General features: G+C 40.7%; 1 protein-coding gene across 1 annotated transcript; it reads right to left on the bottom strand.

The window, feature by feature from the left end:
* Window positions 1-314: 314 nt before the first annotated feature.
* Window positions 315-10715, bottom strand: LOC104535569 (poly [ADP-ribose] polymerase 12-like; the record flags this gene model as incomplete). The annotated part of the gene is made up of 7 exons (XM_010193551.1): window positions 315-595; window positions 1182-1333; window positions 3095-3225; window positions 8134-8212; window positions 8631-8727; window positions 9293-9413; window positions 10550-10715. Coding segments are annotated over 7 exons (1027 nt in total), but the record flags the coding sequence as incomplete, so codon positions are not given.
* Window positions 10716-11006: the final 291 nt, after the last annotated feature.

The raw sequence follows: 11006 nt of genomic DNA, 5'->3' as shown, positions 1-11006 counted from the left end.
AGAAATCCTCTCTACTGTATTTCTAAGAAATGCATTACAATTATTTGACCATAGAAGTTACAATGTTCAATTTCCCATCCCATGAGTCTGATATTTCAGCTATGGTTATCCAAATGTCTATGCTTCATTTTAGAGGAAGAGGAGAAGACAAGGCAATTAGTTTCAACAAATCCAACATCTGTTTTGCCAGCCTTCCTCAATATAGAAATTCTTTGGATTAACCTTCCTAAGGATTGTATTAAAAAGAAAGAAATCACCAAGTATGAGAACACCTTCAACACAGAAAATGAGTGATCCAAAGAGCTCTGATCCCTCTAGGATATAACACATCTTTTTTCTTCCCCCTTATACTCTATTATGTACTCTGGGTAAACCTGGTTTTTTTCAAAGAGCACAAAAATGGAGGGGTCGAGTTCATCGTCCACACAGCTGTCATAAAACCGAAGCCAGTCAGCAGTCTTTGGTGGGGGGCGAACATAGGCTGCGTTGCCTTTAATGTACTCTCCAACCAACACACGAGCCACGAACATGGTGCTCATTTTCAACTGCTGACTGTATGTGTGGGCATAGGAAGCGTCTCTGGCAAAGTAACTTCCTGGAAAACAATATGAAAACATGGTTATAAGGAATACATATAAAGTGATAGTGAAAACCGAGCACCGCCTTCTTTTTTAGGAGGCACTTGACCTAACTTTCAGGTCTCCTCTTAGCTGACATAATTGCATAGAAATTTTTACAAGAGAAAGGGCTTCACCACAGAATTTCCATTCAGAATTTGCTATATTAGGAATCATTTTTAAAAGACTAAAACATATAAAAACACTACAGGTAGGCGTGTTATGATGAGAGGAACAGACAAGAAAACACATAGTCCCTTCCTGCTCCCTGCCATGAAGACTAGTGACCATTTCTCCAGCAAGTTCAAATTATGATCTGGAGCCTTCAGAAGACCCCACCTACAGCAATAGCAGCTTTTTCAAATCCCAACACCAACTCTCTTAACACCTCGTGAAAAAGACTTAACCCCTGCACAAAGCAAATACTTGCACTCTTCAGAGGGAAGATCATAATACCAATTCCTACCACCTTTTTTCACCCTCTACAGTTAAAGAGCTCAAAACTTTGATTGCTGAAGTATCAAGGGAGCCTAAGTAGACGTCACAGCGTCACTTCCTACGTACCCTGGCCATAGTTAGTTCCATTGCTTCCACAGATTCTCCAGTCAAAGTTGTGAGCGCAGATTCTTTCCTTAAAGGAGATCTTGGTTCCGTGAAACAGGAGCTTCTCATTTACTTCCTTCCCTCCATTTTCTCTTTTCATCTGCTCCTTTTGCCTAACAGAAACATGCAGGGGAAGAGAGCAGGAGCCATGGAAGAAAAGAGAGAAAAGGTCATTTTTTTTTTTTAAAAGTATACAATGTACATGTAAATATCGGATGAGATTTCCAGTCTGCTTTCTCCTCTCCCAGCCTGGAGGATAAGACAGACTAGCAGCATGATGAACAATTACAAGATGATACACAAGTGATATACCATTGCCCAGCAATTCTAGATAGTTCTGGCTTTCTCCAGTGAATTTAAGTAAGCATTGGCACTATTACAGTCCCCACTGTACCAATCTTTTGCTCCTCTGTAGGGTCCTCCTAATTCTGCTTTAATGTCTTGTGTCCCTTCCCACCTCCAAACTCTCTGCAGAGTGGAGGCTGTGCCATGCTCCATGATACCATGCAGAGCCTCCATGCTCCAGCAGTGGGTAAGAGCCAGTCAGCTTGATCTTCATTCCCCTCGTGAGCCCAAACTGCCAGGCACCCCGAGCCCCTGCCCCTCGCTGAGATCAGTGCAGCTAAGGAGACAGAACCACAAGGAGAGAAGCTGAGCCTTCTTTCACCGCTGAAGACCTTTCTGATTTAGGCCCAAATCAGACTGAGCTATGACCAGTACCAAAAGAGGAATCCCAATGGAAGGCTCAGCTAGTACCTCCCACCACTATTTCACAGCATCCAGACATCCCACAGGTTTGCTGAAGCCGCTGAAGCAGACTAGACACTAATATTCGTCAGGAAGTAATGTGCTACCAAGTAAACAGAGCCAGGGAGAGGGGAGAATCCTTCCAACTTGTAAACTGCATAAATGAAAAGTTAAGAGCAGTGAAATTTATTCATTGAGAACCTGGCAATGTTAAACTCTGCCTGGTTAGCTTCATTATCTCATTGGGGGAGGATAAAAATAATGCACTATTACATGTTTTGAAGTGTCTTAAGTTTTGCCAGATAACAAGGTTTTATGAAATTATTAGCTGACAACTTTCCGCGTTCAGTCACTTTGCAGGTGAAAGCACTTACTTGAGCAGTGTTTTTCTTCATTACAATTCCATATAACTCCTTGAATACTTCCACTAAGTATCTGGGCTTTTGTTTTAAACTAGACAACTGTTCTTTGCAACAGCTTAATCTGCTACCAAATTAACCTGGACGTGGTCGTTTATTGCCACTAGCACCAGCTCACATCTGCTGGTATTGAGCTTGGCATAAGTACCTACAGTTCAACATCACTGATGCAGATGCTGAAAACCAGAAAGGAGCTCTGGAATTCAGAGGTCATTAAGTGAAAGCTCAAAAATTCTCTCTCAGTGAATACCGACTGCATTCAGCAAAGGTTTGCAAACTCTTGAAGAAGCCTTAAATCTGACTGCATTTGCCCACTTCTTTTTCAGGAAGTATTTCATATACTCTAATGGATAAACATATGTAGCAGTCAGAACGCACGTGCAGCAGGAAGTTAAATGTTCAACCCCTGTGACAATACTCTATTCCACGTCACCGTGGGTATCCTCATCCTAATTTTGCATCATCTATGTCTTTCTGTCCACCCACCGCCCTCATCTTCCAAGGAGCCATGCAGAGGGAACCTCCACCAGAAGCATGGCATTCTCTGGAAGGTCTTAGGCACTTAATTTCACTCCTGAAACTGCCCCTAAGAAGGAAATAGCAGTCACGCTAAAGCCCAGGTGGTAACATCTTTCCTTTCGTAGGAAGTAGACACAGGACATCAGCTCTTGGAGACTCCCTCTCCTTAAGGATAAGGAAAATACTAACCACTGAAACACTTTCCAGAGGGATGGATTCTGAATCCTTTGTATCTTAAGGACACTGTAGCTTTTCATAGTCTGAAGAAACAACTGCTTTATTCTGTCGTATTCAGAGGTTGTGTTACTGATCTCCACTGCCTATAAGACATAAAACCAAAGCAAAAAAAGACATGAGGCTTTGCTTAGCTTGTAACACACAGAAGCCTAAGTACAGGAGATACACTTTCAGAAGGGTTCCCAAACGATACTTTATGAAGATTAATTTAATGCTTTAGATTGTGACCATATGAATAATTAGGACAGACACTTAATATGTAAGTCAGTATGCCACTCCTGCTTTGCAAGGACACCTCACCTCTCTTCAGGAAGGATGCTGAAACCAAAAGGATAAATTAAATGTTTATCATCTCCAAGTAGGAGTTGACACCTGTAACTTTAAATCTCAGTGAAAGACTAATTTCAAAAAGAAAACCTGACTGATTGTTCCAGATAACTTTCATTTGATATATAAAGCTGATTAAGAACAAAAGACATGATAACAGTATCATTTGTAACCAGACATTTAAGGGAGCTTCAGCTGAAGATGACAGTAACAAAATACATACACTCTCCAGCATCATAGCTCTAACTTTTCAAAGTTAAAACTTGGAAAGTTGCACTTAAATATAGACTTAAGGAAAACAAAAGCTGTTTCTAAGCATGAGAGAACAATTAAGATTCTAATAGGAATGCTACACTAAGTACCTGCTTAAGCAAATACATCTCCTGTCCTAAAGGAAACAAAAAGTTTATTTATCCACACTTTTCATGTTTAAAAAAATCCATCCAGAAATGCACATTTTTCCCAAAGTAAATTTAAGGCAAAACATAATTAAAATATGATTCAAGCTCTTCTGCTTGCTTATGTCATGCGTAAATTTTCCAACTTTTTCTCCAAAGTGAGCTGTGTCTTTAATCATAGAATCACAGAATGGTTCAGGTTGGAAGGGACCTTAAAAGCTCATCCAGTCCAACCCCCTGCCATGGGCAGGGACACCTCCCACCAGCCCAGGCTGCCCAAAGCCCTGTCCAACCTGGCCTTGAACACTTGCAGAGAGGGGGCATCCACAGCTTCCTTGGGTAACTTGTGCCAGTGTCTCACCACCCTCACAGTAAATAAATCCTCTAATCTTCTAGAACAAACACTTCTCTTCTGTAAAGTCAACTGAAAAGGCATAGTGCTGGCAGACTAATGTCACCTGGTAATACTTTCCACTTTACCACTGCCTAAGTGAAGACTCAAGATGACTTAAAGTGAAATGCCCAACATCCTATGTATTAAAGTTGTGTTTTAAGCAGGAAAGCTGAGCTCACCCTAAGAGAAAATATGAAATTAGTATCTCAACCTGTCAGGCAAAAGCTCCACACTTTAGAAAGCCAAGTTTAGAGGGGAGATAAAATAGGACTTAGATTTCACAGCTGTATATAAATGAAGCAGCTTTTTTCTGGACACCATGTCCAGCTTGTACATTAAGAACTTGGTGAAGAAGAGGCCTATCATAGGAAAGTCTTCTAAGGATTAGAATAAAGTCAGCTGCACAAGAAAGAATTACTTATCTGAATTTATTAAAAAGCTTTTACAAGGTTTAATAAAATTTCCCATGTCTTAATACACAAATATTTTGCAAAGCCTTTACGACACATAAAACAATTCAGATGGGTATTTATTATCTGCATACTCCGTGACACCGCAGTTCAAGTTGTTCGGCATGACCTACAAGATGAAAATTATGTCACTCTATTTCGGTACTACATCTTTTATTTACATGTAAACAATTCTTACTTAGACTACAAATAAGCTTTTGCTATGATGCATCTTTTACTGAGGAATAGTAACATTTGTGGGTAAAACAGAGGGTCAGCCACATGGTACAAGGTGTACTCCTGTAAGAAAGGTACTTCAATTTTTTTTTATCATATAAGAGCCTCTAAGCAACAAAACCAGTTCTCTTTTGCATAAAAACTTTGTAGGATTGTTCTTATTTCCCCCCGAAGATGCTTCCCCTGCTAATACAGGGTGACACCACACTGTTATTGCAGGTTGATACCTCATAGCAATGTAACTTCTTTAGCTCCTTTCATCTTCAGACCTAAGAAGGAAAATCCTAGAGAGGATAAGCATTTGCTAACCCACCAGCAGGGAGTGGAGTTTCTGAGGCAGAGAAAGAATCACTGCCCTGACAGCAATTTCTGTTAGTGTATGACTGTACAAGGACAGCACTCTGCAATACCAAACCTTGATCTCTGGTTAACGTAGGTTTTGGAAGCAGCACAGTTTGTGTTAGTGACAGTGACCCGGCTAGAACCAGCGTCTATGAAGTACACACGCAGACTCTTCCTGTTGCATCAGCTCCCATTCCTGTTACAGCGCAGCGATGTTTGGCAGGATCACGATCACATGTCAGGATTCAGCAACACAGCAGCCACACAAAGACTGATCCTCTGGCATAAAACCACACATTCGTTGCACACACGTCTCAGTTGTACATTAAAGATACAATTTAAAGCACAGCATGAAGTTCCAAGACAATATCAATTTATCTCTTTCTACCTTTAAAAAGTTTACCAGCTACTAATTCCAATTCATCTGTTAAAAAAGACAGAAGAAATTCACACCAACTTTCCAATTGGTGTTACTTATTTCCATTGTGCATTTCAAACACTGCTTTCTATAAAACTATGGTTCTAAATGACTTACAGATTAAGACACCGGAACACTCAAAAAACCAAGCAATGTTACCAAAACAAAGATGCTCTTTTTAAGCAAAGATGACTTTCACCCTATCTCATATAGGTGTTCCTTTTTAAAATGGGTCATTTCCAGCGCAGCGAGTTTTGCCAGGATTATTTGCCAATGTCTGAAGAGAAGGGAATTCATCAAGTCGCAATTGTCAGGTGTTACGATGGTCACCACATGCATGCAGAATCCCAGCCAGTCCCAATATTACCTACTGCAAAAAAACAAGCTTAGGTTCCCACAGAAATATTTAATCTAGCCCAGGCTTTCCCATTTAGCACCGAGAGGTCCTGTGGGCTTTGTCACTTGTTAGGTAAAGAATTAACTTCTCCTTTTCTAGGAAAGGCACTCAGTTTACAAGTTAAGAGATGGTTTTCTTAGGCGCCAACTCAGCAAGCAAACTGAGCTCTGGGAAGCAAGACGATACTTGTACTTCATGCATCCCCACAAGTACCACTAGCTGCACCATGGATCTGCACACCACTTTCCAAAGCCTCTCACACTCACCTCAGCAACTCCAGAAACGTCCCAACAAATGGACTCAACTAAAATTCAGATGGAAATTTTCAGAGCAAATAAGGGAAGTAGTGAAGTACATACAACTCGGAGACCTAAAAGAAACTGAGCTACATGTCTTCCTCACATTCTTTTTAAAAACTCAAGTTTATGTTAATCAATTAAGCTACTGATAAGTCAAGGAAAAATCTGATTGGCTTTTATATATTAGCTTTTAGTGACCCTTTATTATTTTGATGGAGCTCAAAATATCACAGGCCCAAATCTTCAAACAGTCTGGCTGCCGCATTCCCATACACACTCATTATTAGTTCATTTCAGCAGGTGCTGGAGACGTGACACTTTTACAGTCTTGAAAAATTAGGGGGCTTTTGCTAACTGTCAAAACCAGCTATTTGAAGGGAGCTAATGTGCAGCGCAGTTGAACTAAATTTTACCCATTGATTTTTCATCAGAACTATATTTAGATGAATTTGCTATATGCACACATGGCCAGATATGGGCATTACATTGAGGAAGGCATAATCCAACTCAAGAGGGTAGTCAGGGTAAAATGAAACATTCAGGACAAAGCAGAATAATAGAAATGAGCTCACAGAAGCAGAGATACATGATATTTCTCACCTTTATGCCACTGCCAATGTAACTACAGTAAGGAAAATGAAATACTAAGAGTAAGAATAGCAATGGAGCTCTCTTTCAACCAAAAGTAGCCAGAAAGAATTTTGGAAATACATTACATCTGTCTTGTCCCTAGCCATCAAGGTATCTATACCAATACAATATGATCAGCATTGTACAAGGTTTTGTGACACAGTCAACAAGGAAAATCTCCTATGCTCCACATTATCTGCAGTTTCTTAATCTAGGTCAAAACCACTACAAAAAGGACAAGTTGAACACTGAAAAGCCTTTTTTTCCTAGTACTACTTCCACACCTTGTGTTGCTCTTCCAGAAGGACTGCTTTGCAATAACATTAGAAGTAGTAATTAGAAGTAGTAATAACATTAGTAGTAGTAATACTACTACTACTAGTAGTAGTATTTAAAAAATATCTGCACGTTTTTGGTCTTGATAGACCAAATAGGAACATAGACTTTGGGCTGGCAGGGGTTTGGTTTGTTTTGTTGAAGAGATCACTGCAAATGTTTTTAAACATTGTTGGCTGTAACTACTTCTGTTGTTTCTTGAGGCTGTGGTCTATGCTTAGATCTTTGATGTATGTGACAGTACTGGGCAACCTGAAAGAGCATATGCAGATTTCCTCTCCTCGGTCTCCAGTCCAGACCTCATCCACCAACAGCCAACGTGGTATTGTTATTGGATGGCTTTTTAATGGCCTACACAGAAAGGGCTTGGTCTCAGCCCAGCTTTCAGTAAAGAAATACACACTTTATAGAAGCCCTTAGCTCAGCTGGTCCACCAAGTGACCAAGGTAAGTCATTAGTACATTTTTAACAGTGAGTGTTTTTGTATTGAATTTGGTGAGTTTGGTTTTTGCATGTAGAATGATGTCTAAAATGCAGATGAAGATCATGAGAATTTGGCACCTTTTACAGCAGCTCATGGGAGATCACCTAGATCTTTAGCACACCCACACACTACTGTCTGTTTTTAGCATCTACCCAGTTACAATTACTTCAGTTTTTACTTTCATTTTTAAGTAATTTTTTTAATCCTCCTTTGAATTGTGCCTTTCCATCAGAATTACAAGAGGAAAGGAAAAAAAAAAAAAGAAAATTAAAAAAGTTACCTTGTATCCCAAGTCAGGCAGTGCAGATGGATCCCAGTGGGTAGGACAGGCTTGTTTTGGAATAGAAGAATCTCTCTGGCTGTTTGCAAACAGACATAAAACGAGGTGTTAGTAATTCTAGTAATGGTCTGAACATGCAAATTGGCAGCATCCCCTTTGGCCAATTCCTACATTTAAAAATAAACCACAAAGAAATTGTCTCAGTCTGTGAGCTAGGCTTTGTGTGCTGCCTTTCAAGTGTCACAGTCCTCTTTCATTTGCTTCTTTAAGAAACAACTGTCCATTGCCAGTCCTGTGGATGTGGTACCTGGAATAACATGTACCCCAGAAACCAGGTGATGCACCAGTTTGTGACACAGGTTCTGTTGACTCAAATGGATATGTTTTCTTCTAGCAACAGTTGCGTTCTTTGCACAATTACTACCAGCACTGGCAGCCATTTCGCCTTATAATTACTTCTGAAATATGAAAAAACAACTTAAAAGAGCATCATTTACCTTGTCTTTATCTTATACACATCTTCAGATGACACAAACTTTGGTCGCCTGCAGACCGGTCTTCGAGTCTTAAAAGCGAGGTTTGTCTGGATCATTTCTTGAGGAGAAAAGAGAAGAAAAATGAAAAAGTCATGAATAGGTCTACAAGACGGAGACATTAATTAATGACAGTCATTCTTTAATTAAAAGTGCATATTCATTGTCAGTTCTATGAAAGCTGAAGAATGGTTGCATAAAGCCTGTGCAAGCTTCTTGTCCTTCCTGATAACTTTGTTATTTAACCTATGTCTGTCTTGCTGCTCCCTTAAGTCATTCATGCTCTTTAAATGTTGCTCCAGCAACACAGAAAGGTGCTTGCTTTTTCATTTTTACCACCTACATGGTTAACTCGCTTTCCTTAAGGTTTACTATGACTTTATGTGAAGACAACAATTCTTTTTATTTCTGGTCCAATGTGAGTCTGGATAGTGTCAAGGAATAAGGAAGAAGGTTACATTTGTAAGGAATTTCCTCTGGGACACCACTACCTCACTTCCCCTTCCAATGAGTAAATCTGGTAGAGTTAGTAAAAGAAGTCATAATTTCCAAAAGCTGGGATAGTTTGCAAATTAGTCTTTGTAAAGCACTGCACAGTTGTAAATAAGAACCTTTAAAATGAGTACCTTTAAAACTGAGCTGGTAACTTTTCAAGCCAGCCTGGAAAGATATGGTGGCATCTGGATCTGCTAGGTACAAATTCTCAAGAACTTCTGAAGATGGCGACTTCACACTATCCCCTTCTCCCTTTGTAGGGAAAATAGAGGGGGGGGGGAAAGAGAGAGAGAAGAAGAATGAGTAAACAGAGTCAAGACTAAACCCTGGGTAGCTAGTTTGGGTAGAGGGAAAGAAAAGGCAAAGAGCAGGATGAAAAGGAATCCATCCAGAACTATTGTGGCATAAAGTGTGATTACCAAACACTTGTAACATACACCACACAAATATGTAATTAGTAATGACAGACACACATATATCCCATTTAAATTTCCGTAACAAGCTATAGTGGTTTTGGCTGGCATAGAGTTAAATTCCTTCATAGCAGCTGGTATGAGGCTATATTCTGTATTTGTGCTGGAAACAGTGTTGATAACACAGGGCTATTTTAGTTACTGCTGAGCAGCACTTAGGCAGAGTCAAGGCCTTTTCTGCTTCTCACACCACCCCACCAGCGAGTAGGCTGGGGGTACATGAGAAGCTGGGAGGGGGCACAGGCAGGACAGCTGACCCCAACTGACAAGAGGGATACTCCATACCATATGACAGCGTATAAAGCTGGGGGAAGAAGAAGGAAGGGGTGGACATTCAGAGTGAAGGTGTTTGACTTCCCAAGTAACGACTACGTGTGATGGAGCCCTGCGTTCCCAGAGGTGGCTGAACAGCTGCCTGCTGACGGGGAGCAGTGATTGAATTCCTTGTTCTGCTTTGCTTGCATGTGTGGCTTTTGTTTTACCTGTTAAGCCATCTTTATCTCAACCTATGAGTTTTCTCACTTTTACCCTTCTGATTCTCTCCATCACACTGTGGGGAACTGAGCAAGCAGCTGTGTGGGGCTTAGCTGCCCGGATGCGAGGGACGCAGTCGACTCCTTGACCAAACTAGTGCTAGTTCGCTTCAGGCTCCAAAGGAAGTAAAGGCCTAGGCCACAACTGGGTTATGAGCTTCTCTAGTCCCAGCCTGCTCTCTGAAAACCCACGCAGGAACAGGGTGACATGGTGAGCATTGACGCATATGAGCTTGGAAACTGGAACACCAATCCTGTGATTAACACATGAATAGTAAGTGGTTCTTCCAAGACACTGTAAAATCCACTGTAAAGAGGAATGGGGGGAAGAAGCTCCACACATTTTTTCCTAAGTGATTCAAAGCACAGGATGTGGACTCACCTGTTCTCCATATTCAATCCACTGGCCTTGATCATTCTTCCAATACCAAATCCACTGCGTAGTCAATACATATGTGGGTTTTGTGACCGATGATGGTGTAGAGAGGCGTCGAAGAAAAGAACTACCACAGGTCATTGTCTGGAAATTAATGTTCTTATCTGCTACGCTGTAAGGACAAATTCAAGTTTATTAGAGTCAGCAATATACATTTTATCTTCTAAGCCCCAGTTTAAGATGGTGTGATTTTGTTTAATATAACGTGTCTGCATGAACTTAATGAACTGCCTGAAATAAGACTATTTCCCACAGCATGCATGGCAGCTCTGAAAACTGTTTCCAACCTTCAGAAGTGAACTATGGCCTGTGAGACACTGAATGCCATCTCCTTTGCTAGCCAGATGTTGTTGCACTGCCAGCTTTACAGACAGTCTGGGGCTACATATGCAACATGGCCAAA

This window comes from Mesitornis unicolor, unplaced genomic scaffold, assembly GCF_000695765.1.
Source record: "Mesitornis unicolor isolate BGI_N332 unplaced genomic scaffold, ASM69576v1 scaffold28561, whole genome shotgun sequence".
NCBI lineage: Eukaryota > Metazoa > Chordata > Aves > Mesitornithiformes > Mesitornithidae > Mesitornis > Mesitornis unicolor.
Note: the sequence above shows the minus strand (reverse complement) of the source record. Positions and strands in the feature narration are given on the sequence as shown.